The sequence below is a fragment of the Drosophila eugracilis genome, unplaced genomic scaffold, assembly GCF_018153835.1.
Source record: "Drosophila eugracilis isolate 14026-0451.02 unplaced genomic scaffold, ASM1815383v1 contig_2154, whole genome shotgun sequence".
In the NCBI taxonomy this organism is placed as follows: domain Eukaryota; kingdom Metazoa; phylum Arthropoda; class Insecta; order Diptera; family Drosophilidae; genus Drosophila; species Drosophila eugracilis.
Genome location: NW_024573038.1, coordinates 6,227,867 through 6,255,399, shown reverse-complemented (window position 1 = coordinate 6,255,399; position 27,533 = coordinate 6,227,867). Strand labels below are relative to the sequence as shown.

General features: G+C 42.3%; 3 protein-coding genes across 7 annotated transcripts in view; 2 read left to right on the top strand and 1 right to left on the bottom strand.

Moving 5' to 3' along the window:
* The window catches only part of LOC108114516 (zwei Ig domain protein zig-8), a 40,084-nt gene extending 20,120 nt beyond the window's left edge, over window positions 1-19,964 (top strand). For 4 of the 5 annotated variants that reach the window (XM_017225540.2, XM_017225539.2, XM_017225538.2 and 1 more), the window contains exons 3-8: window positions 10,685-10,896; window positions 12,286-12,496; window positions 13,679-13,816; window positions 16,280-16,407; window positions 16,915-17,083; window positions 17,611-19,964. In XM_017225540.2, the coding sequence (XP_017081029.1) occupies window positions 10,685-10,896; window positions 12,286-12,496; window positions 13,679-13,816; window positions 16,280-16,407; window positions 16,915-17,083; window positions 17,611-17,936 (1,184 nt within the window). In that variant the 3' untranslated portion in view covers window positions 17,937-19,964. The remainder of the gene's footprint in view (window positions 1-10,684; window positions 10,897-12,285; window positions 12,497-13,678; window positions 13,817-16,279; window positions 16,408-16,914; window positions 17,084-17,610) is intronic. The other variant, XM_017225541.2, reaches the window with a different exon arrangement.
* On the top strand, window positions 116-1,621 carry LOC108114517 (antigen 5 like allergen Cul n 1). The gene is made up of 3 exons (XM_017225542.1): window positions 116-295; window positions 361-767; window positions 826-1,621. The coding sequence occupies exons 1-3, from the start codon at window positions 146-148 to the stop codon at window positions 1,100-1,102; spliced, it is 834 nt and encodes a 277-aa protein (XP_017081031.1). The 5' UTR covers window positions 116-145; the 3' UTR covers window positions 1,103-1,621.
* On the bottom strand, window positions 14,351-15,579 carry LOC108114518 (antigen 5 like allergen Cul n 1). The gene is made up of 2 exons (XM_017225543.1): window positions 15,307-15,579; window positions 14,351-15,253 (listed from the first exon to the last, which is right to left on the bottom strand). The coding sequence occupies exons 1-2, from the start codon at window positions 15,436-15,438 to the stop codon at window positions 14,636-14,638; spliced, it is 750 nt and encodes a 249-aa protein (XP_017081032.1). The 5' UTR covers window positions 15,439-15,579; the 3' UTR covers window positions 14,351-14,635.
* Window positions 19,965-27,533: the final 7,569 nt, after the last annotated feature.

Genomic DNA, 27,533 nt, shown 5'->3' with positions numbered 1-27,533 from the left:
CAAGTTGCAAAAAGGGGCAAAAACAGCTGCGGCAAGTGGCCCGATTGAGAAACAGTTGTCCTCCCCGATATTGCCCGACTTCTGGGCAGTATAAAAGGGGGATTCACTGGCTGGCAAGCTAGCAGTCAAAGACTGAATCAGCAGCATGTCGACAGTATTTGTAGTTACCCTCATTCTCTTTGGATTCCTGCAGGTTGTATACAGTCAGGAGAATACAACAGCTACGCCCACGGACTACTGCAAGAGTGGTCTGTGCCACATTCTCAAAAAGCACATTGCCTGCCGTAACAAAGGAGTAAGTTCCCACTATTTACTCAACTTAATAGTACAACCATCAAGGGTAATCTGCCTCCTCTTTAGGAGTTAGCACAGCAGTGTCCTCCGGACGCCCAGTTGGTCAATCTCAGTGGTCTGCATGATCTGATCCTCGATGAGCACAACGGCTTGCGTAATGTTCTGGCTGCTGGTAAGGTTCCGAATCTACCTCAGCCCGATCGCATGGCCACACTGCAGTGGCATACCGAACTGGCGGATCTGGCCACACTGAACGTCAAGCAGTGCACTCTGCAGCACGATCCTTGCCACAATACTCAAGAGTTCCGTAACTCTGGTCAGAATCTGGCCTTAATCAACATAACCAAGCTGGAGAGAGAGGGAAATCATACAGATGAGAGTCTGATCAAGATGTCTATTGGTGGCTGGTGGAATCAGAGTGCCAATATCACCAAGGAACAACTGCAGCGTTTTCCCAACGGAAAACTAGGAGAGTGGGTTTCCCTAAGCTTGATTATATTCTCTTTTTGATAATATTTTTCTCTTAATCAGTTCCTTTCGCAATTTCGCCATTATGGCCCGCGACAGCAACACATTTGTGGGCTGTGCAGCCTTGAGGTTCGATAAGCCCGCTGGATACCCACAGTTTCTGCTGGCCTGTAATTATGCCAGCAATTATATCCCAGAGTGGCCCATCTACAGGGAGAAAGCCATTGGTTGCCAGTCCGGTTCGGACTCGAAGTATCCATCCCTTTGCAAGGCTGGCGAGAAATATCAGGAACCTCCCTCGGAGGCAAGCACTAAGGTGATGAGCTTTTGGAGGCTGTAGGAGTGCCAAAAATAACACCTGGCCAAAAGGGTTGGAGTGGGCGGCGGTGGTGCACTCACAGTCTATTTAACATGTTGATTTGTGTCACAGTGCGTGGCGGTCATATATCATCTCACAGCCGCATTAGCATTAGCACAGACACCTGAAGGAGCAGTGATGTCGTTACTTGGAAGTCTAACCAGAAAATGTCTAGAAAATATACGAGCTTAAAAGATATTTTCTTATTATTTTAACAAATATATCAAAAGAGGATCTTTATAGGGATATATTATTAGATTAAATAGATTAGAAAAGATTGTTGTTAAGTAAATTCCTGCCTTAATATAAGAATGGCATTCTTAGACAGCCAGAAAATAAGCTATAAAATCTCTGAAACTACATCCCTGGCACTCACACACATTCTGGCCCTATTGCGCCTCCCCCAAAATCATCATCATCATCCTCATCAGCAGCCAAAATATGATACGCGTTGTTTGGGTATGAAGAAAAAGAGAAAAAAAAAGCCAACGAGACGACGACAAGTTGGCATCTAATTTTAACGTCAATATACAAAATGTAAAAACGTGTCTTCATCAGCTCGTAATATAGAGACCGCCTCCCCGCCAGCCCTCTGCTCGTGAAGTTCCTAAGTGCCTATTAATAATGCCGCCTCGACGGGGCTAAAAAGAAAATGTTTTCCTTGGCTCTGCTTTATTTTTAGTGTCCATCCGCGGATGAGGCCTACGTTTAATATGCCGTTACTTTGTCAAATCCGAGGCTCATTAAAGTCAGGCGAGAAAAATAGGCAACATTTTTGTTCATTTCTAGCCGTCGCCATAATTAATTTCGTACTAATGCCAGCCCACATTCATTATGGCTTAATTAAAATTCAACTGGAATTAGTTTCCAGCACCTAGAAAACACCACCATTATAAACTTATCAAGCCGAAAATATTTTATATCTCGACGTTTTTTGTGCTAATTACGTTTTTAGTTCATTTTCAGTTTGTTCATTTTGGCGGAATATTAAAATCGGTAAAGTGCTGTTATTGCTGTTGTTTCTGTCGCTTTTTTGGCCCTCATTAAATGCGTGTAACACTAACATGGCCAACAACATATTTCATGCGGCTCATAAAGGCATAAATACACGCGTAAATAAAATAATGTACAAAGTTGCGGCTGTGGTAAGAGTGATATAAATTATTCTGCTACTTTGACAGCGGTGTTCGGGTATTGTTAGGGCTTGATGGATGCATGTTTTTTGGGTTTTATAAAGTGTTCCATATTAACTTATAAATATCAAAGTTAATCTATTAAACACTCTGTTTATAACATTTAAAATCTATTTAAGTTCCCAGTAAATATAAAACTATTAATAAATTCCCACCCATATTTCTCAGATGATTAAATGTAGTCGTAAAAAGTTTATCAGGTCTTAAAGCTTTCCGCATAATATATAATATGGCATATTAAATATTTATATTTATATTTCGAAATCAAAGCACCATAGCATTCCCATGGACTGTTCGTCCCTGAATGCCTCACAATTTTGATTGTTGAAAATGATTTGATGGCATGGACAGAGTGAAAGCGCCAATTTATGGCCTACAGGAGGACTATGGCCATTGCATAAATTGCGGCTGAATTTAAACAAGTTAATATGATATTAGTTGGAAGCGAGCATAAATTATGGAAGCGTGCTATATATGAGGGATGAACAATATAAACAAAGCTGGCCTGATTTAGTGCTGGCCATTTGACTGTTTAATGAGCACTCAGATGTGTCAACAGGCTAAATGGAAATTTATTTAATTATGATTCATAAGTCACAAAGCGGCTTACAGCCAGCGACAACATGCGAAATCCCATACTTTCCGCTCTCAAATGTTTGAAGTTCTGCGTCTTGGCATGCAAAGTCCTGGCCTCGGACTTTCTGGTCTAGGGCTCGGACATGCAAAACAAAAAACATCTAAAAAAGGCAATCAAAAGTTTTGGCCAAAAAGAAAAATGGCAACAGAAAAAACATGCAAAATTGACAAAGCAAAACTTTTGATTTATGCAATTTGCGCTAAAAATACAAATCCATTTGATGACACTGGGCCTGGCCTGGTCTGGGTGTGGGGCAAATAAAATTTGGCCAACAATTCCAATAAAATGGCAAAGCAGGCTTTGATTTATTTGTCCATGTCGTGGGACTGGGGAATTCCCCGAACGCCCGAACGCAGCCGCAAATGCTTAGCCGGGGATTTTGAGACAGCTCCTTAACCCCGCTCCTCCACCTCTTGTTTTTCCTCTCCTCTGGGGTCCTAGAATGTCATACATGGAGCATAATAAATGGGCTAGTAAAACTTTGGACAGGAATGGGACACCCGGCCAGGGTTTCTTGTGCCTTGTGTCAAGTCAAATGCAAATGACCGACAAATTTGCCAAGCCATATATGTATATATGGCCATATAGCTATATATGGCGATATGCAAACGGAACGGATATATGCTTTGTTTATGTATATATGACCGCAGGCCAGAACTGGCCACAAATTTCCACACAATTTATGCAGACAATGTGGTAGCGGAAGAGGAGACCCCCATTGCCGGATCATTTATTTTATAGTCCGACGCTTTAAGTTATTTTTCTTCATTATTTTTTATGTGGCTCCAAGGCGTGGCTGGCGAGGACAAACAGAAAACAATTGCCAAAGGCATTTGGCAATCAGCGCCAAATGTTTGCTCTGTTTGCGCAAATAATTTATACGAGGAGTAAAGGCAGAAGAACATCAGACCTCAGACAGGCCATCACACATACGACGAGGCTCAAGTTCATAGAGACAGGATCTTAACGGCACAGTTCATTAGCGGTCCCTTTTGGTGCCCAGGAACTTGCTTTATTAATCCTCCAAGGAGCCAGAGACAAAGGACAGCAGTTGTCATTAGGGTTCGTCCGGCGATTGCCCTTCTCTTTCCGACATAAACACCAAATTAAGTTTTAGTGTTTCATTTATTTTTGGCACTCGGCTCACATGCGTGTGTTGGTCATAGGATAATATTGCGGGATTTCGGGCCTATTTGTTTTTATGGCCCCAACTATAGAGCCTTTGGTGGTCGGGCTGTCGGGCTCCTATTGCCTTTTGATTGTTTGTAATGAGCTGCTCGTCCTGTGGCTGCGAGCGGGTCATCAAGGATATGAATAAAACAACGATCGAACAACCCGATAAAGGCTGTGCAAATGTCAAGTGGGCTCTGCTAATGCGATTCGTATGATCCACTCGACAGGCAGTGCTTGTAATGATGGGATTACCCTGCTTCATATTTTTTCTATATATTTTTTGTATAAAATAATAGTTAAATGTCTGCTGCGAACACCTTTATTGCATTAGCAGCATAATATTTTTTATTGCATTTTCATTTTATAGAAATTGCCTGACATGATTTTTGTACAACGGCATTTCGATTAAGTTCTGATTTAATTGATTCGTTTGAAATGTGATTCCAGCTGATTTAATTTATTTCTCAATTTCATTGCTGTTTATTCTGCTCATTTGAGCATACAATTTGGCTGCATTGTTCAGGCATTTCAACGCCAGTTGGTTAAATATTATTATTTTCTATAAATTTTAATCAATTTTTTAGAAGTGCAACTAAAACCGAGGCTCAAAAACATGTTCAGAGGTCACTCTTAATTCTGTTGCACTTTCGGCGGCCAATTGTGCAGCAAACATAATTCAATTAACGCCTGGCCAATTGGATGCCGCAGCCGCACCACAAAAATAGATAGAGACTGATATGGTCGAACTAAAAGAGAGAGGGCGATAGATGGTCCGGAAAGTGGCGCTTTACAATTTGCGCAATTTCCGCCTCTGAACAACATCAAACAGAAAATCTCTACTCCGCTCCCTGAAAAAAATATAAGAAAATCAAAAACAAAAACATAAAAACTTTCCTCTCGTTTGATGTGTGAATTGCGCAAATATTTTTGTTAAAAAAATATTCCCTCCGCTTCCTTCTCCTACTGCGGCAAACATTTATCTTGCTTTTTGTACACATTTTGGAGAGAGATTTTTTCCAGCGAAACTTGTTAAATGGAAAACAAACAAAGAATGTTTTCACATAATGCGATTAGCGGCCTCGGCTTCGGTCGCCATCGAAATTTATTAGCCGCTTATGCAGTCCGATTGAAGTTTAATTGAAAGCGTAACAATATTTACCAGACCAACATTAATTGACAGTTGATGTTGCGTGTCTGGCAAATATTTCATTTTTCCTTACCCAATTCATGGCCGTTTAATACAGAGATCTCCTCTGCCTGGCTCCTGCTCCTTCACTTTCATGCTCTGGTAACATCGGAACCTAATTAGCATTTCCCGACCTGGCCCCTCCGGCCAGGATGACATGGCTGAATGACAATAATTGCTTAAATAAACACCACGACAAATGCACATTAATAAACATCAGCTTGCCTGAAATATGAATTATGGCAAACCCATCTCGACTCGGGCTAACATGCAATCAAGTGCACGAAGCTCGGAGAGCTCTCCTTTGTGGCTTAAAGCTGGGTCGTTCGGGCCATTGGCAAGGTGCACCGCCATTTGCATGTCGGGCTGGTCATTCACATCGCCAACATCAACTGGTAGGTGGATACAGGCCAACCTAGAAGTGTAAAACGTAGAAAAGGGTTACCCCTTTAAGGAAATAGTTTGCTTAGATAAAAAACAGAAAAATTTTTTGGGGGTCCAATTAAATTTATAAAGGTCCCCTTGAATAGAAGATAACCTAATAAGCACGCAGCCATTCGTGATTAAATATTCAACATTCCTATATTTATGAGCCGCACTGTAAACAACCTGTACATATGCTAAATAGACAATGCGTGTCGCTTCTCGTTCTTGGTCTTCCTCCATGGACTTTAACACGGCAATTATGCATTTTTAATCAAACCAACCATAATGCTTCCCGGAAAAGCTTTCCCTATTGATTTTCTTGTATTAACCAATTGACATACATCCGTTAGAGGGTCTGAAGTGAACCCTTTTGAACCCCCGACAAGGAGAACTCTATTCCAATGAGCCAAATCAAACATTCTGAGGGACAAATCAAATTGTAAAGAATCATTTCGATTCAGTTTCGGTTTCTGGCTACATTTGCATACAAATGCAGGCGGGATTAAAATCAAAATTCGATATGCCACAGGCCACACACACACACACAGACACACACTTCAAGAATTTTCCGAACAATATTTTACTGCTCAAGACATTCTGACATTGTTGTACGGAAAATGGAGACCCCTCGTCGCCGCCTCAAGTCTTCACCTAGCAAAAAGGAAAAACTTACCCAAGTTCTTCAATTACAATTTGATTTGCAAATGACACAGAGAGAAACATGGCAAGAAATTGAAGTGGAAAACTTTGCCGAGTCAAGGGAGGAAAATGCGGAAAATGTGACAAGTCGGGTTGGGAAAGTTCAACACGAGCCGGGGCAAGTGGAATTAAATGTTTGTTAAAGGTTTCAACTGATTAAAAACGATGGAGTCCATGAGGCACTCCCTAAAACTTTTTTATGAACATGAAAGTACGGAAATGTAACCCTAGAAATCAGCCCCTCCTAACATCCTATCCAACCCCCTATCAAATGACTCTTCGGGCAATTGAATCCTTTAAGCCTGGCACTTATTTTTTCTTCTTCATGGCTCCCGGCAATAAAATGTTGCAACATTAAAAGGGCGGTGCACATAAATAAAAAAATTCGCTGAGTAAAAAATTGGGTTAAAAATTAACTACACCAAATTTAAATCAACTGCAGTGTGGGAGGGGGGAGTGGATGAAGTTTCTCGTTGGATGGAGAGAGAGAGAGAGAGGAGGTTGAGAGGGCTGTGTTCTGTCAGCGAATCCTTCGAATCCTTGGGCGGCCGTAAAAAATCGACTCGTTGGGCAGGCTGAATACGGCCGGAGTCCTGGCAGCCGTAAATAAAGCGCCGCAAACATTAATAACTCCCATTGGGTGTGTTAACAAGCAATGACCAAAGAGGGCCGAACCCGGCAGGACTGGGATTTCGGATTCGTTTTCCTCTGTTTTCCGCCCGCTTTTCCGCCCTACCCAGCCCTCTGCCAATGTGCATAAATTGCAGTAAAAATGGCGCAAAAATTTTACATTTTGTGGCTGTTGTGAAAAACGATGTGCAACAAAAAAGCGGAGTGAAACGAAAATAAGTAACAAGTAAGCAAGTAGCTCGCAGCCAGGCAAAAATTGCGCATACGCCAGGTGTGCCAGCTCCAGCAGGTCTGCCTCCCCAGCAACATAAAATGCTTGAGTGATGGAAGGATGGCATGGTGGTTCCTTCGTCCAGGAAGGTGGGTAATGCATGTAAGACAATCATTTTGACAGGCACTCTCCGCCGTGTTTTTGAGGCCCCGGAATTGGCCTCCGGCTGTGTGTTACTCATTGGCCCGTCGCTCGCCTGGCTGCCTCCTGATTACTATGCACTTTGATACTTATCTTTAATTGAGGTAGCATTCAGCACGGCGCACGGAGACGCAGGCTGCCGGCAGACCAACAAAAGTCTCGTCTGCCACGCCACGATGAGCACACATTTCATACTCGCAGGCGGTTACTTTCGGTCTGTCAGGATCTGCTTTTGCTTGGCAGTTGAGTTGGGGTTTGAGTTTAGAGTGGGGCTTCTAAAGAGAGTTGGATTAGGGTACGTAAAAGAGCTAACACTTGGTTCTTTTTCCATACAATTCTGTCCTTTTCGGAATGATATTTGCCTGTTTTTTTTGTGATAATCCTGGGAAGTTAAGCCCGAACTATGGAATATCATATTTCTGTGATGAATAGTTTAAAATGGTGAATGTAGTTAAAGGAACCCTTATGCTTACAACCGCAACTGGTGGAATCTGTTTAATGTAATTTAACGCCCCACTTCTGTCCCAATTATGCGTTGACCCCAGCCATACATACTGGTGCATATTTGACCTGCCGCCGCAGGAGTAGTTCAACTTTGTTTCAATTAATCGTTAACCCTTCCGGCAGTTCCGCAGTTCGACGTTTGCCGCTGCGGTTTGCCCTGTGCTTGCTTTATAAATATTTAAGACCATTGAACAGACAGCAAACACACACAAGCACACACACAAACACACACACTCATGTATATGTAATGCTGGCCACACTCGAACATGGCCAGGACTAAGCGTTTTATGGTCCTTTGGCCATTGTTTCCACAGAGCTGAGCCGTAGTTTTGTGGCCATGGGCTGGGTACGAAGGGGGGAGAAGGGAAACAGAAACTCTCCTTCCCGTAATCGTCATCGTTATATCGTGTATACCTCGTTCGGGGTCCAATTGTTATGCCATCAGGTGAGCTGCAATGTCTGCAGCGGATGCCAAGGCTAATTTTGCGTAAAATGAGCGCTGAGCAGCCGCTCGAATGATTCATTATGGTTCCCCAAAGGGAGTCCAAAGGACTCGTTGCATGCGCATATATGCAAATGTACACGGAAGTGGGAGTTGGCCAGGGTTTGGGTTAAAGGACCTTCCGATGCCTTGGGGTGCCATTGCACCCGCACGGCGAATCAATCATAGATTGTCAACGACCACGATTCGTTATCGTACGGTGGCGTATACGTGACGTTGGCCACTCCCTGCGGACCAACTAATTGATTTATTGCCCAAAATTAATTCTATCCCAGCACATTAATATTTATTGCACAATCTGTGAATCCGATTACCGATTACGATTACTGCCGAATCGTACGTACAGTTCAGCCAGCACCTTGACCTTTTTGCTGAGATTTTTGTCATGAATCCGCTTTTTGAATAATTTCCATTTTCGGATTTGCCCGCAGCTTTTTTGTTCGCCCTTAAATTGCTGCCATGAATAAATGAGTTGCTCAAGCGGGCCGAGCACAAAAGCCTGGCTAACGAGTCCGTACAAACAATCTGTGGACTTTCGAGGGGCACTGATGCAGTATCCAGTGCTCCGACATGGGTACTCTGAGCTCCACCCCCACCCACCTGCTATTTGCTGTTTTATATAAAAGCAATACGCATATGGTCGGACGGCATGCCGATACAGCTCTGGTATTTGCATTCACTTCTCTCCAGTGTTTGCCTCCGGAGGGGTTTTCTGTTCCCTCTGCTCCCTCATCCATTTCCACCCCCTCCTTCTGAAAAACCCTGCGAAAAACCCTGTGGAGAACCCTGAACAGCGCTTGTACGGCTTCTGGCTGGCAGCTCTTTAAGTTCTGCGGTCCATTCCTGGCTTCAGAAAACTGAAGTTCTGGCTAAACGACACTCGGATGGGAGATTCAGGACAAACCAAACGAATTACGTCGAGTTGATAGAAGGGAAGCCAAAAGGGATAATATGAGTTACATTTTCCTATGTTATTATTAAATATTTCTCAAGGAAAATCCTTTTTTCTGATAGATTGATAATAAAATATTAAAATATTACTCTTAAAACTGGTGGCATGTTAAGTAAACCTTTCCCCCAGTGCATCTTCTCGAAATGAGCATTGAGTGATGCCACTACAGGTGGCCAATGAATGCAGTTTCCGACCAAAAGGCATTTCCTTCTCCGCCAACACCGAATTTTCCTTGTTGGGCTTCGCCTTGTGGCAGGATTCCATTACGGTTTCTGCCAGAAAATACTCGATTCGATTGCCAAAGAAATGGAATTCTTTCGTAGCCTTCTCACTTGTAAATATAATTTAAGCTATTGGCCGATTCTTTCATAACTCCCTCTGATTCTTGATTGGTATTTTGGTTTTATTTTGATCAACTTTAAAAATCCCCTTTGGCCGCACTTAATTTCGTAAATGGCAAAGTTTATGAGCTGAACCTTTTGGGAGTCCGTTTAGATTGTTGTTTGTTTGTTTGTTTTGTTTGCCAGCTAGATTCCTTTTAGGCGGAAATGAAATTTTTGCAGTTTTACAGTTTTACAATTTTGCCGTAAAAGGGTTCTATGTTTTCCTTGTTTTTTATTTTTTGTATTTTGGTTTTAGGGAATGGGGGGAACTGGGAACTGGGAATGGTTTGAGTGGGCTATAAAAGCTTTTTTGCCTTTGCAGTTTTACAAATACCAACAACGACGACTGCGACGAAGTCATAGAAAGTCGTCGCCGCGTCGAGTAATTAGAAAATTAACCCCTGCCAGCAGGCCATAAATGAAAATGAAACAACAACTGTGTTTTCGCAAATGCGAGCAACTAACTAAACAACAACAACCGCCACTCCACATGGTCGCCACTCAGAAAATCAGCCATCCGAAGGCCACTTAGTGACTCTTTTTTCCTGAAGTGGGGGAAAAGCGTGAAATGAAAAAGTAGCAGGAAAAATGACGGTGGGTTGTGTCATCGCTTTAATTAAAGAACGCGACTTTAAGGTGCAGTTCCTGGGAATTTTTATTTCATTTTAACAGCATTTTCTTTTTTTTTTCTGTTTGGGCCAAGAAATATTGGTGGTGCGTCCTTGCCGGCAGGTGTTTGTCCCATTATGGCAGGCCATTTTCGCACTTGAAGTCGTATCTACGGCATACATCTCTCTTATGTCTTATATCTTATAATATATATCTTCTATATCCCATTTCCTTACCTCCGTTTTTTCTTTCTTACAGGGCTGGCCGTGTGCTACCAGCGGCAATCTGTGAGCAATAACAACCACAACAACGCCGAGGCGAAGCCCACCCACACACCCCCCTCGCATTATCCTCATGGCCACAAGTGGAACGAGCCGTACTTTGATCTCACGATGCCCAGGAACATCACTTCGCTGGTGGGCAAATCCGCATATCTGGGCTGTCGTGTCAAGCATCTGGGCAATAAGACGGTGAGTCCTGTCCCGAAGCTGACTCACTAAATCTACACGGAAGAGAATCAGGGGTATAAAAGTAACCTTCTTTATGTTAATAGGGGTCAGTATAGACTAAATAAGTTTCCTTCGAATCCTCAGTTAGTAAGTAACCATTTCCAAGGTTAAACCAACAAGTTTCTCCCAGTGCAGGCGGAGTCAACAGGGAGACAACAGCCGGAAACATTCCGTATTAATAATCTTGATTTTTATTTACATTTAATAAACAAAGCGGTCGCAAGTGTGGTGAATGTGTCACCAAATATCCACTTAGATGGCCCAAACAGACAGAGTGGGGTTATTAAATTGGCTGCCAGTTTATTATGTAATACGTGACAGCAGCCGTCACACAAACATACACACATGCTGACCACTTGTCCGTACTTTCCCTCTACCCATTCTCCTTTTTCCACGATGGCGTCACTTGATCCAACGAACCCAATTAAAGTCTCTTCTAGCCGCTTGTTAGCCCCAAAGTTTTTGTTGTTGGCCCGAAACAAAGTGTTGCATTTCAACGATCAAAATTAAATTGGTTGCCATAACAAAGTGGGCGAAATTTAGTGGCTATAAACTGTGTTTTTTTTTTTGTTAGGCGGGCGGGGGGCAGAAACAATGCGGAAATATTTTGCACGCATTTGCCAAAAATCAACGCTGTCTTTTACAGGGAAAGTTTGCAGGTGTTGGCAGGCCCAAAAACGTTGATTACGTTAAGCGATTTGGCCACGGTCATGGGGCTCATAGATTTCCTCTAGGCCAAATCCGCTTCCGCAATCAGTAAACTACACACACATCCTCCAGTTAACTGGCCGTGCTCGGTTTTTGGCCAACAGTAAATTTATGGCCAGCCCAGGCTAAAGTTTACTTTCCTACTTTTTTCTGGGTTTTTTCCCTTGGTTTTTTTTTTCTTTTTGCTGTTATTGCAGAATTAGACAGGCGGGCTGGCAGGAAAGTGGAACTGCACAGATGGATGCCACACAGTTGGCTGACTCTGTCTGTCTTTCAGTCGGTGTGTGGCGAGGGTGTGTGTGTGTGTGTGCATTGGTTAGACAGTTAGCCGCATAAACAAGGAGCCTCCACTGCCAAAAAAAAAAAAAAGGGAACAAGAAAAAATATAGGGAAAAGGACACAGACAGATGAAAAAATTTGTATCAAATGTAGTGGGCAATGTCGAGTGAATGTCGCAGGACGGGGAGTATCATTTTCCGGGTCTGTCATGCGTTCCGCACACTAATTCTAAGTTGTATGAAAATTCAGTCTGTGAGCTGCATAAATTTTGTGGTTTTCGTGGTGTCAAATGGCCTCGAACAAACTACAACTCTTTAAAGTCCTCAACCGAACAGCGTATTAATTTGGTGTCCCATCTTGCAGGTTGCCTGGATACGACATCGTGACCTGCACATTCTCACTGTGGGCACCTATACCTATACGACGGATCAGCGGTTCCAGACCTCCTACCATCGCGACATCGACGAGTGGACCCTCCAGATCAAGTGGGCCCAGCAGAGGGACGCCGGGGTGTACGAGTGCCAAATATCCACGCAGCCCGTGCGCAGCTACTCGGTCAACCTGAACATCGTGGGTAAGTATTCAGTCAGCACTGGGGAAAATTAGGGCCGAAAAAGGGGAAATGTTAGTTAAGCTAATGTAGACTATTCAATTGGAATTATAAATGTGAAATTGAAATGAAAAATAATTTACCATTATCGAATTATTTACCAAAATTAAAACCTTTGCTAATGGTTTTAATGACCTTAGGAAGAGGGTCAACCAAAAGGAGTTAAATAATTAGAGCTTATATTCGATTTTTAAGCATATATCTTTTTGGAGTTTGAACTGTATAAAATGTAAACAAAATACCTTAAAGTTACCTCTTACATCCACGCATATTTCAGTTCAGCTCGCTAAGCGTAACGTTTACATGAAGACAAAAAAGAATTCATAGGCTCTGTCAGAGGGTCCTGATGTTTGGGGAATTTCGCATATTTCTGAGTATCGCTTTTGCATATTCATGCAATTTCCAGGAGTGTAAATTATGCACACTTGGCAATCGTCGCGGCAGGATATAAAAGCAGGGCGCCACTCTGCCGGTAAATATGACAGAGAAATTTCACAAAATTCTTTCGGGCAGATTGATGGACTGACAGGCAAGCGGCCCAGCAGCAGCGCACACACATAAACGGATATCGACTTTATTTATAGGGGAATTAAGGTGTAGATAACAGGGAAAACCAACAAGGCAACAAAATCATTTCACAGCTTTTATTTTTCCCAAGAAAATACATTTTCTCTTTAATCCCGACGCTGCGAAGCGTATTTATATTTTGGTTGAATTATTTTTATGGTTTTTTTTGTCTAAATCAAACGGACATCCCTCCAGCCAGATAAGCGAGCATGAAGTGGAAAAAGCCAGAATATCAAATTTGAAATCGTGATGGGAACGCACAATTTGATGGAACAAAAGTTAAAGTTTTTTCCTTAAAATAATAGCCAACAAATTACGTATGAATTATTCAGCAGGTGGGCTTAGCCCCCCCCTAATTATAATGGACGGTGAATTTTCTATTTTTGGCTTTATGCCTGGCAGAGTACTTTAGTTGATTAGTTTAGCTGGTGGCTTGTTATAATTATTTCCACGATTTTCTATTAATATTTCTATTTCTATTTTTTGTTTCATTTATACATTATTTGTTTACTCTTTTCCTTTTGTTTATATTTTTGGTTACCCACCCACACCGATGATTTGACGATTGACGATGATCAGATCTGATAGACGCCGAGACCAGCGATATGATGCAGCAGTATTATAATGACGATGCCTTCTATATAGCGGAGAATCGGGTGTATCAGTCTAGCAACGATGAGTTCGCCGGAATGTTTGGACCCATTCAGACAGTTGCGGGTTAGTTGCTGAACTACTGCGATCCGTTTTTATTTCATGGCATACTTTTTGGCTGAGTGACAAGTCTAACCGCAGATAGAGGAAAAAATGAGGTGGCAGACGGAGATGAGAGGTCTGCTCGAGGGCTGCCATGCATGCATATTATTTTTTAATATTTTACAACATTTTTCGTGCCAACTGCGAACGGAAGGACGGGGTCGGGTATGGAGTCAAGTGCTGGGCGCCCGAGGCAAGCACTTTTCTGGCTCATGACGAACAAATTGCTTTCCAACAAGCTTTTACCTACTAACTTTGCCAGCTTGTTACGGTTACTGTTACTCCACCTATTATTTTCTACCTTTTCGCAATTTCTCGGTTGCTTTTTCTAGTGTTGCCGCAATTTGCTAGCCAGAAGATTGTTATATTTTCAAAAAATAAATGGAAATTGCAATAGAAACTTTTAAGTACACAAATATGAAACGGTATTTAATAGTTTTTGGAAACTAAAACAATTATAACGATTGCTTTAATAACAAACACACAAAGAAGACTGAGCTCTATTAGAAATACATTTTATTTATATATTGACTTTCTTTTATGATAAATTAAAGATACAAAAACGAAAGAGACGCCATTTCATTGAACAATTAAAAACATTTTTATTTGATATTTTTAGGCTTAGCTTTCCATGAGAAAAGCTAGAAGCTACTGTAAAACAGCCACCTAGCTAGAAAGAAATCCAAAAGTCCATCACTTCTCCCCACTTATGGGCCAAGTGGTTCGCACATTTAATTATACCCAAAGCCTTTGCAATATTTATTTAGCCAGAGATTCAGCGACTTAGTCATTCAGGGTCAGTGTTTTGCAGAGGCTGGGATATTCATCACTTGGTCCGTGGGGACAAAGGCTGGCATTGAATTGGCCCGCCGTGTAGAGTTGGCCTGTGTGCGGAGGTCCCGAGCTGTAGTAGCAGATGAGCACGAAGTGTATATTCCACAGATCATAATCCTGACCAGCGGCACAGCCCATATAGGCGCTCTGATCGTTGATGATATTCCTGATATCACTTTCCGCCTCGTCCGTGACTATGTCATCCATATCGTAGAGCTCGTCCAGCCATTGCTCCGCTAAGATTGTCATTTCGCGGACATTCGACTGGGGAATCACAGGTCTTGGATAGAAATCCTCGGCAAAGTTGAAATGGGGATCGGCAAAGTCATCGGTGGCACAGCAGGAGTTGTCTGGGAGTTCCTGTTGACAGCGTTTCAGGTGATACTCGGCCACCACCGACAAGTACTGGTCCCACACCAATTCAGGCATTTTTTGGGCAGGCGGCAGGTCGATAAACGAGTTATTGGCCACCTCCTGGCGATAACCATTGTGAAGTTCCAGTAAATACTCACGGAAATAAGCCATATTGACCAGACCGTGAAAACGCAGGCAGTTGTGGTCGAACATCTGCGGAAAACGGGCTTTAAAATATATCTTTATATAAAGTGTTACCAACTTACCATATCGTTGTTGCAACCTATATGATTTTTGCCTTGGCATGACTTAATTTGACAAAAGTCTATGGCCAGGAGGGTTCTGAGTCTGAGGAACAAAACGGAGCTCAGCAAGAATGTGAACTGCAACCTTTGCATTTCGCTTAAAAACTAAACACTTCCGAGTTAATTTTTAAGTGTAATAATGGTTATGTAAAAAAATGGCCAAACGGTAAACTAATTAAACAAAAATAATTAAAAAGGGTTAAGAAAAAACAGTTAACAAGGCAGGGCTAACTTTGACTGAACTACTGAACGTAAATTCTTATTACATTTTTACTTTTAAAGTTGGAAAATGCTTTTTCGGGGTTGGAAAAGGCAACTCATTTCTCATACTAAAATCAGCATTAAAAAGTTATAAAAAAAACACTAACTTTTGCCTAGGAAGCTTCGTTTCTAAAAACTAAACATTATGTTCTTTTTCAAAGCACATTAAATTCTTGTCTAGCTCCCCAAAATAATATTAAATTAAGCCATAACCCGTCTTAAAATCGCTTTCAACTTTGTGCAGCCTTGTCCTTTCCAAACTTTGCATTCTCTGACCGGCTGACGGGCGGTAATCGATTATTTAACGTGCTGACTTTGACTGGCACATGGTAGCTCCCAACTACCACTACTACTACTACTACTATTACCTACGAACTATGGAAATTGGCAACAAAAGCCGAGCTGGACCGGATTGGCCTGGTCAGAGGAGGTGGGAGGGAGGAACATGTCACTGGTCGTCGGCTGGCGATCTGCTGGAAATTGGGGAAAAACAAACCATTTTGCAATTTCACAACTCGTCAGAGATGCGAAAACTGTGAACGGCGCTGATTAGGCAACGTAACGCAGTGATTAGCAGAGCTCGGGAATTTCCCGGACATGCAAAGGGAATGGCAAACGGATTGCATAATGGATAGCAAATGTAACCTCTCCCCTCTATTTTTCACATTCACAGTGCCCACGGCCACCATTCTGGGAGGACCCGATCTATATGTGGACAAGGGCAGCACCATAAATCTCACTTGCATCATCAAGTTTAGCCCAGAGCCGCCGACCCATATCTTCTGGTATCATCAGGATAAGGTAAATATCTCTTAAAATCAATTTGCAGGCTAAAAGTAACCAAATAAAAAACGAAAAAGCGGCAAACCTGCGGGCGAGGGGGAAGACCAATTTAAGGTTTTCCTTTTTGGTGCCAAATTATCTTGCAATAATTGAGTTTGTGCGCAGTAAAAAGCGCAAAAGTGGAGCGCGTTTCGGTGAGGTGGGCAGATGGTGGGGTTCAAAAGAGGCGGGGCCACGCCCAGCCAATTGCTGCAGGATAAACGTTTTTAACTTTTATGAGCTCTGGGCTGGCGCCACTCCAGTATCCAGTGTGTCCGTGTGTGTGTGTGTGTGTGTGAGTTTGTTCGCGTTTGTTTACGCGTCGTATACGCAACGTATTTAATTTTGGCTTTTATGATTATGAGAAAACATGCTTTTGCATTTAGCTCAGCACTCACCAGAGCTTTGGCTTTTCCAACGAGGGAAAATCGCATTTAATATGACAACCGCCGTTTCCCCGGCTTCTATTTTCCTTGTGCTTTTCAGGTGCTCAGCGAGGAGACTTCGGGCGGTCGACTGAAATTCAAGACCATCAAGTCGGAGGAGACCAAATCCATTTTGCTCATTTACGATGCGGATCTCTTGCACTCCGGAAAATACTCGTGTTATCCTTCGAACACGGAAATAGCCAGCATACGCGTCCACGTGCTTCAGGGTGAGTTTCGCTTTTTTAGTATACAATTTTCGCATCGTTTTTTTTGGCCAGCTTTCAGTCTCTCTTTAAGGCCTTAATTGGATGCTCGAGTTTGATAATGTGAATTATACATTCATGCATCTGCTTGACCTCGATTTGTATGCATTAAACTTGCATCTCGTTCTCTCTTTGTTGGGCCAACTTTTGCGCAATTTATGAACTAGTGGCCACAACAGCAGTACACTCGAAGAAATTTATGTCCGAAGTGCTTTTTGGAGAGGAAATTTATTTAAAAAATATATGCTTTTCTGGGCATTTCTAGATCTTTCAACATAAAAGAACTGAAATTTAGCAAAAATATTTTACAAAGTATTATTTTTATCCTAAAATTTGTTTCCAAAACTTCACTTTGTTACCAAATGTAGAGCCTTTTTATGATGCCCAGACAAACTACAAATTTGTTACTCATTCAGCGAAAATCTTGTGCCGTCTCTACGCTACTCTAACAATTTTCCACTTGCCATTTTCATTTCCCATTTCCCGGACAGGCGAGCGACCCGAGGCGATGCAAACGAACGCGGCACCAGCCGCCGTCGCCCTGGCCTGTTGGTCCTGTCACTTTGGCCAGGCCACGCAGGCGGTCAGGGTAATTAGCACAATGGTGGCGGCACTTGTATTGTTGGAGGCCTGCTCTTCGTTGCTCCTACAAGGCGGGGCAGGTGGAGGAGGAGGGTGTCCTGGAGGAGGAACCACTGGAGGAGCTAGGGAGAGGCCAGGACAGGAGAAACCGCCAACAAGTTCCCCAGCTGACCCCAAGGAGACCTCGACGACGTCCGAGGAGCGTGTCAATAATGGCAGCCGGAATGCACGGTGATAAATTAATGTCGCCCAGTTGGAATTCCACCGCCAATGCAGCCAACCAAATGCAGCTGAAATGATTTATAGGAGAAGTTACGGGAGCATCTGGAGCAGGAGCCTGGAGCCTGGAGTCTGTAGCCTGCAGCCTGGAGCCTAGAGCATCAGCATCTGAGGTCCTTCCACTCGAGCTGCATGTAATACCTTTCTGAAAAACCAACTAATTATGCTAATGATGGAAGAGACGCCGTGATGCTCCCTCTGCTGCTCCCGCTGCTGCCCCTTCTCCGTAGCAAGTTGTAAGTAAGTGTGTTTCTAATTAAGTGGGCTGGGGATTAGTTAGTTAGGCGGAAATCAGAGCCATGTACATAAACTTCTCACGTAAATTGCCAGCACACTAGCGAACTTAGCTAAATGGAAAGCATTTCGAACGAATCATCAAATTAGAGAACTATATTCAAGTGGTTTGCTTATAGAGCCATGCCTAGGTGTTTAAATGAATATTAAAGTAAAGAAAATGGAAAAGCGGGGAGTTTTCTTAGAGCTTACAGAGGTTTGGAAAGAGTTCTTTGGGTGGCTACAAAAAGGTTATTAAATAATTCGTTCTTAAAACTTAATAATTTGTATAAGAAAATCTTATTTGTGTATAGATTAGGCACCCTAACAGCTGTTTCTGGATTTCTCAGAACTTAGAAGAAAGCCCCCGAAATTAGAAAGTTAAGGATATACGTAGCAAAAAAGTTTACTCAGATCGTTGTAAATATTAAAGGGATTCGTTCTTGATTTGTGTGTTGTTTTTTGGGTCACCCTGTATAGCCTAGAGTTTAAGCCATGTACATACTTAGAGATACAAAGTAGCTAACCGTTTTTGACACGAACTTCTTCGAAGGTTCCTAAACAAATTTTTCGAACAAATTTACATGTCCACTTCTCCTCTCAATAATCTATGGGGGGAGCTCGGAGAATTCATGAGAAATTCCTGCCAAAAACAAAGAAAAGAAAATAAAACCCAACTCAGTTTGAAGTGCGACTTTCCGGACTAACAATTTATTTAGAAGAATTTCTCCAAGTCATGTGGGCAGTTCCTGTTCCCATTTACAAACTCCTGGCAATTGCCACGAGTTCATTGCTCTCCCAGTCCGAGTGAAATTTAGAGCTCCCATTTCAGCATGTCCGGTTGCATTTTTATGCCCGGCAAGCACAGCCCCTCCGGAAAAAAGGGGAAGACCCAACTGGCAAGTCACTTTTCACTCTTGTCAACAAAATATTTGCATTTCCATTTACCAAGGCGGTCGATTTAGTATTTGTAAGTGTGTGTGTCTTCAGGTTGGGTTTGTCTTGGCAGAACTCTTTGTCCGGCAAAACCAAACGGCGATGGCGATGGCGATGGCGATGGCGATGGCGATGGCGATGGCGATGGCTCCTTCATCCTGTGCCACATTTAAAAATGTATGGCCCCAGCCATGGCTGAGTTAAACTGATCAAAATTGTAAATAAACCTGCATATACCATTATGAATAAACTATAAACTGTACTCAAGTATTTGTGTGGTAGTCATACATTACATATACAAACACGCACTGCTCGCGAATATATATGTATTTAAATATATATATATATATATGGATTTATATACGTACATGAGTGTATCGATATTAAAAATGTAAACCCAACGCATGCAAAATTAGTCGCGACATGTAAATGAATGTTTAATGGGTAAGTTAATGTTGCCATAAAGGGGCAGAGAGCAAAAAAAAACCGAGAATATAATTGCAATTAAGCAAATAAAAATAATATATGTTATAAGCATAATAGGGGGAAAAATAGCGAGTATTATTATAACAGAAAGCAGAAATGCAGAAAGCAGAAAGCGGAAACAAACACAAACTCTGTTGACTTTTGTTGCAAACAAAATGGCAACGCATTATAAAGATTATGAAATTGTTTTTAATTTTTAAGCGACGTAGCTTTCCATAAATAATATGGTAAAAAATCGGTATGAGAAATTTCAATAAAGTTTTTTTAGTTACTACCATCCAATGATAAATATGTATAACAAAGCCGCTCGACTTTTCTTTCGATTTCTGGAAGGGAAAGAGGGAGAAGAGATTTCGTAGCTGGTGCCACCGCATGCTGAGCTGAATCCTGGCAAGATTTATGCAAATATTTTCCATTGCCATTCATGCATTTAGCCTGGGAATTTTAATGGGCCACACGCACAGGACCACAGACAATGGTAGGTTTGTTGGGTGGAGATGATTCCCCACGGGAGACTGCAAGTTTTCTTCGCTTTTTTCGGGGCAGGCATTTTCCATTTTTCAGCCTAATAAAGCCGCAATGCAAAGGCAGGCAAACTGTTGGCAAGAAGAATGGGCATTAAGTGCCCGCCTGGCAGCTGTCCCAACGAATCCAACGATTCCTACGAATCCTTCCAAGACCTAGCAGTGGGCCATGTGTGGCAGGACTCTGTTTGCGCTTTGGTAAGACATCAAAAGCCGTTAACATAAAAGTTTATTATATGACAAGTAAGTATGTACGTATCTGTGTCTGCGTGTGTGTGTGTGTGTGTGTGTGTGCTTGTCCTGGCCCATAATATCATGCCAAAAAGTTTAATAGCGCACATCGCGACAACCCAGGACCTCTGCTTGCCCCACTCTTTCCCCCCCTGAATCCAGAGTCTTGAATCCCGAATCCATTGAGTGGAAAGCGTAAGGAGCGAATAAGGCGCATAAGGCTCATGAAGCGGAAAGTTCCCCTGCCTCTGTCCGGAAAGGCAGTATTACCCTAGATGATGACGACGATGATTGGAATACTCTGGTTTCGGGACCACAGCCTCGTCTTCAAGATGGATGGACTTGAGGGAGTCGATAAATCGGAGGATCTGCACAGGAAGTTTTAAAGTTGTGTTTACTGAAAGAAAAATAAATGGAAAATCGAAAATATTTTAATAACTTATTGCTGATTAAACTATTTGTTAATTTAAAAAGTATGCTTTAAAGAACATGGCATCTAGGGCTAAACCTAGACCAACCTGGTGCTCGTTCTGTACAAAAATCTGCCCCTAAAAGGCGGCAACGCAATTGTCGGATATTACCTTTAATTGCACATAGCTCGGTTCGGGTTCGGGTCACAGATGTGGAGCGGAGTGGAGAGATGAAAGCCGGAATGCCCGGGGAATGTGGCACACAGTTGGGTCCGAGGAAAGGCAATCGACAAAAGGGAAAATAAATTATCATCATTGTGACATTTTCATTTGTCAACGTAATTCTCCTTGTGCCGCATTCCTGCGCTGCCTAAAAGGACACTACACTCGCTTTTTCCCACTGCCGCAGGATCAACATTAAAAAAGTCTGGAAATTTGGGCAGGAATTTCACTTGGCTTTGACGGGCGGCAAATAAAAATAATAAAAGGCAAAAGCAAACACGTTCGCCTTTTATGTTGCCATATGTATCCTGTGGAGCAGACCGCGTACACTTTTAATGCGAATCATACTGATTTGATTTTATGCGACTCAGCCGCCCATTCATTCGTTCGTCTGCACCTGAAGTTGCAATTTAAATTCGCTTATTGAACATAAATCAAAGGTCTAAGGCTTCAAATGCACAATGTACACTCGTACATAGTCGTGTGTCTTTGCGAAAATCCAGTACATAATTTATTGACATGACTGTGAGTCCTGGCAGGACCAAAGCCCTGTCATGGACTGCCGAATATTGTCCTCCAGCTGCCAACTGGTATATTGTACATTATTTTCCTAGTACTGATCCCCCCTTCGAACGTTCTGGCGTGTTTGTGGCACTGTCAAAGCGAATGCCATTGGCCAATTTAAATTGCAGCAAAGTGACGAGTTAAATGCATTCCTCCTTTCCCGATTTTCCACATTGATTTCTAACGACTTAAGCTGCTCTAATGGCTTTAACTCGGTTAAGTTTAACTTTGTTTCGAACTTTTAAGCTCACAAACAATACACTTTCCTCCTCATTAGTGCTTGCATAAAGCTTTATTAATAAGTATAATTACTTGCACATTCCCTTAATTTCCTTAATATTTCTCTTTTGAAACAAAACAATGGCGGAGGAGGAGGCTCAGAAAAAAGGAAACAAAATTTGTTGGCTATATTGTTTACACATGTAATGAAATTTCTGTGGTTATTCAGCCGGGAAAAGAGAGCGGGTTGGCGGATACGCATTCGTTTCCCTTGGCAATTATTTTGGCGCCACTTTTTCACTCAAATTTTTCATTTTTGTGCTTTAAAAATAGCAAATTAATTATATTTCACGCCGCGTTGTCGACGGCAACAAAAAATAGAATAGAAAAAACCCTGCCCTGGCTCATAATTAAATTTCGCATTTGTGCGTGGGGATTGAAATAGGAAAATGGGGGTAAAATGGGGACCGAAGGGGTTACATGGCGGATGCGTATGGAATTGCGGTTTTGGGCCGGGGAAGTAATACGGCTTTGATTAGGAAATCGGTTTAAATGGGTTCCCATTCCCGCTGACTGTTCGTTTTGTTTTTCTCTGCTTTTGTTTGGGAATTTCGTTTTGATAATTTTTCTGTGTATTCTTGTGGTTTTCCGTTTTTGCAGTGCCGTATATGTGTATGTGAGCCAGTTTTAGCCGAGAATTGCTTTTTGAATATGTGCGACATTGTTGGGGTTGTCTCCATAAATGGATAACCTCGCTGGTCTGAATTTGTTGCTCACTCTGTGCCCACTTTGGGCTGTCATTTTTGCGGTCAACACTCCCACTAAAGCACACCCTCTGGAAAAACCCATACGAAAAGTCCTCCTAATGCAATTTGTCATTTTCAATTTTTGGTTTCTCTAGCTCTGGCTCTGGCTATGGCTATGGCTCTAGCTCTGGGACTGGGCTGTGGATCTGGCTTTTGTCTCAAATGGAATTTTTGGCATTTCGTTCACATAAATTAGGCCCGAACGTCTGTCCGAGCTGTCTGTTCAGCTGGCCTTGTTTATTCTTGCCAGTGCTGCACTCAAATTGCTGTGTAAATAATTATTTTTGCCATTTTGTTTGAATGCAAATTGTTTATTTTTCGCATATTTCTCCATCTCGTTAGCAGTTGGCAATTTCATTAGGAGCTGTGACTGCAAATTGTAAAGGGGAATTGCTCTCTCGTCTCTCTAGCCGTCACGGTTACACGACCGAAGCTGTCATAATCGTTAATCCATATGGCCATCTGATCCGGGCTCAGCCGCAAGATAACTCGATTTGCTGGCAACTGTCGTTCTTGGTCAATTTCAGTTGGCATCAAATGCAATTACCCATCTGCTTTCGATGTGTGTGAGTGCCCCATTAAATAGACGGGTGGCCAAATCCGGGGCAATGATTCCTAAATAGGATAAAATTGACTAAATTTTTATTTGGATTTTAATGCAAAAATGTTTCAGTTTTAAAAACAATTGGCAATAAAATATTTAATACACTTTGTAGTTGAAATAGTTTTGGTTTTCTATCAAGAAACTTATTTTACTCTCATTCTCATGAGACTTCCTCAGCTTGCAAACTAAACTTACCCTCTTAGGAGGTCGTATTAATTTAAATAGTTGTACTTTGTTCTACCCCCAAGCCAAAATACCCCAAGAGATGAGTGAGAATATAATTTAAAATCACAATCAATTGAATTCACTTATCTCTGGCTGCACATCTTGTCATTATCCCTTCGCCGTAGTTCGAGTTATGAGCTGTCAGGATGGATGAAAAATCCCCTGGCCCTGGTGTGCATTTAATGCCATTTAAGCCGGTCCTTTTGCCGAGGCGGACAGTGTCCGATTGCCGGGCACTTAACTGAAATACAATTTTTATGGCTGCGCGAGGAGTGGAGAATGTCGGAATGGAATCCTGGCTGGTGATGGGCCACCACCACCATCATCTCCACATCCTTCTGTCACATTTATTGCATACTTTTGCGCTCGAGTTGCGACTTTTCGCACATCCTTGTGACTGCATAATTTTGCCGGCATATTCTCATCTTTCGTTTGTATTTTGCATGATTTACTCTGATTTCAGCTGGCTGCCCTCGCTCTCGCCCTCCCCCTCACAGTCCTCCCCCTCACAGTCCTCCCCCCATTCAGCCAGCTTTTGTAGTTTTATCACACACTTGACCCATAAATCAAACATGTGTAAATGTTTTCACTTTATATGCGCACTCATACAGGCACATCAAATGCTTCGGCCGCCGCCGCCGTCGCCTCTATCTATTTTCCCCTCTCTCTCTCTCTCTCTCTCTCTGATTTCCCTAGCTGAAAAGGATAGCGAGGATAGAGTGGAGCAAGGTCCTTCGTCCTGGGTGCTCGTCCTCCGGTTCGTGCGTGTAAACGAAGTAGAAAAGCGTGTAAAATATGCCGCAAATAGCTGGCTTCTTGTTATTCCCAATCCTGGTTCTCTGAATATATATATGAGTCCTTTTTTCCTCCTGGCGTCCTGTCCCCTGAGTTTGGTGTCAATCCCTTTTGATGGCCCACTGACATTTTCGGCGGCTTGTCATTCCAGTTTTTGTGCGAATTTTTATTGGCTTAGTGGGCATAAAGTAGAATGAGTTCCAGGCATAAATTTCCCATGCATTCACACACTTTTTCGTGCTGGCTTTGGCTTTAATAAATAACCGAAAAATGCCCCGACACAAGCCCGAACAGCCCGCTAATTGTGTCAAAAAAAAAAAAAAAACGATAATAAAAACCAAATATATTTTATGAAATTGTATTTGCAGCTGGCAGCCTTTGGGGGCCAAACGCAATTTGTTGCAATTTAAATTTGAACTCTTTGCAATCGCCACTAATGACGATGTTGGCGGTGTGATTTTATGAATCGAATTTATCGCTCAACTCAATTAAATTAGGCGGGCTAGGTGTGATGAGTGTTTGCCACATTTTCACTTATGCATAGCATAAATTCCGGGCTGAGAAATGGCCGCAATTTGTTGGCTGGCATGTTTAGTGGGAGCGGCAGCTGTGGCAACTTTGTGACCCAGGAAGAGTGACCCTGAATCTGAATCTCCAGTGACCAAGGGATCCTTGCTGATGTCCTGGCACTCGACAAGCATCTGCAACATCACGTTTGTGTCATAGTCATTATAACGCCACTCAGGCCGCTGCATGGCCACTAAAAGTTATATGTGCCACTCTCTGCAGGAGATGACCTCCTTCCAGCTGCAGGCGGTGAAACGGCAAAAATGCAGCAGCAGGAGCAGGAGCAGGAGCAGCAGCAGGAGGAGCGGGACGTGGTAGAAGGACGAGTGCGCGGAGTGGAGTTCTGGTCGGGAACTTTTTCCATTTTACGCTCGACAGCCTTTTAAAATGTAATTTTTGCCTAATTAGCAACAAACAACGAGACAAAGTCTTCGAGTCTCTAATTTTGCCTTCGCTTCTCTGACAGCCTTTTTGCACTGGAGGAAATTTTAAAAAGATTTTCAATAAGGTAAGGTATGGTAAAAGAATGGTGTTTGTGGTTTAAGATCTGAAAAATATATAAATAAATATTTTTTAGGTTAATAAATTGCAGATGTAACCTTTCTTGTCCCCAATTTCTATGTTAATACCAGAAAACCAAACCAAAAATGACATTTATTCGATTTGATCTGAATAAATGTAATACTGATTAGTACCCAGCTGCAAATAATCTTTTGTTCTTGCCGTGTTCTCGAGTTACTAGTCCTATTGGCCCTGATCTGTCATGGCTTTGGCGGCTTTGTCTCAGCGCACGGTTGGCTCAGCCAAATCTAATTTGCGCCTTAGCAGCTGCTCAGAGCACGGCGACAGATGACCTTGGAGCCGCTTCTATTTAGCCGGGGCGAACCCTAGACCTCCGACGGAACGCCTTAAATGGATCCAATTCAGCGAACGCACAGACAGACTTCCCTGCGGGGGGATTAAAGCCATTCTGGCTGATGGATTGCACGGGGTCTTGGGTTACTTTCACCCCGTCCTGGCCATGTTTTGCTTTCATCATCCTTTCGCCCCAAACCGCTTTCACAATAATAAACAACAGCGAAATAGAAATGAGTATTTCACATTCGCACGTAAACAACGCATTGAGTGGCCAAAAAAGGGGGGCGTGGCTAAGCCACATTCAAGTTGCCAAGGCATGTATGGCTAATAGGGTGGACTTTGATGGGCCTGTAATGGAATCAACTTAATTCTAGTCTCCCAAATGGTAAGTATTATTTGTTTTTAATGTTTTTCGAATATTTTAAGCCCAGTTTAAACTCAGCTCAAATCACTGCAAACAGGACTTTAAATATTTCATTTTGCCCGGGACAGAAAATTAATTGAATTGAAAAACATTGTCAAAGTCAAGTAGTTAAGTAATAAACAAAATAATTGAAATATTGTTTTCGACATATAACTTGGCAGCTTGAATGCCATTTTAACATACGAGTATATTTGCATTTTATTAATAACTCAGCGACCACACTGCGTATGAGTAATACAATTTCCATGGCAATTAAGCCTTCTCCGCATTCACTTTGAAATTATTTGCATTTCGATAAATAAATATGCTGAAAATGGCAAAATTTCAAATTAGCGATAGAAATATTTTGTCTCATTTTGTTAAAAGGTCCACCCGAAGGCTAAAACTCTCCCAATTTTCAGTTTTTCCCTGCTTTTTCGCCGCTTTCCTTCTCCTTCACACCTTCTCCGCCCACCTTAATCCGGTCACCCGGCTAATAAAAGTAAACATTTCTTTCCGCGTGACTAAATACCTTTCACTTGCTGTCGCTGTTTCTGTCGCTTATACCGGCCACGCCCCCCTCCCAGGGACCAACCACCCACCGCCCATCACTTGACTTGCCGCTTGGCCCCTTTTATTAATCGCGTGTCGAGGCGCGTCATGCGTCGGCAATATGAAGTAGAATTTTGCAGCTTTCTTCGCCTTTGTTATTGTAGGTGGAATGGTAATGGGTGGTGGTCGGGGGGCTGGGTGGCTGGGTGGCTGCTGCTGAGCTAATTAAAAATTATAATTAATTGCATTTGCTGGGCGCACAAGTCACTCGCATGTGCGTATGTATAAGAGTGTAAGAGTGTTTGTGTATACAAGAGGGTGTGCCCAGCATATCTTGGGAAATTCATCTAAGTTCGCTGGCAGAAGCATTAAGCTTATTAAATTGGCTACGACGAACAGAACCAGGAAGGCGGGATATGTGTCCTCGCATTAAGTTATTAAACGGAAAAGGTAACAAAATGTTATTTAACTTTGTAAGCTAAGATGTTAAGCGGCGATTAGTTGATGTCCCCGTTATGCTAACTGCTTATTAAAAAATGTAATTACAAGATTCGGTAAAATTTCGTATATAAAGAAATATATGTAGAAGAGAAATACAGATCCTGGCCTGAATTGGGCCACTCATAAATCTCCTCAAACATAATTTGAGGTTGTTGTTGCTGGAGCATAACTCATTTTACCTGCCAGTCGAGTTGGGGGGATCGTAATTAATCGGATATAGCGACAACCGAATTAATGAGTGGAAGGGGATTATGATTATGCGAAGCGGGAATACGCTGAAGGTGCGAAAAGGGCTTAAACCAAAAATTAGTGAGCATGTTTAATAGCATTTACTAAAGTAGCTGCTGTACACGACAGCAGCTCTGAATTAAAATTTA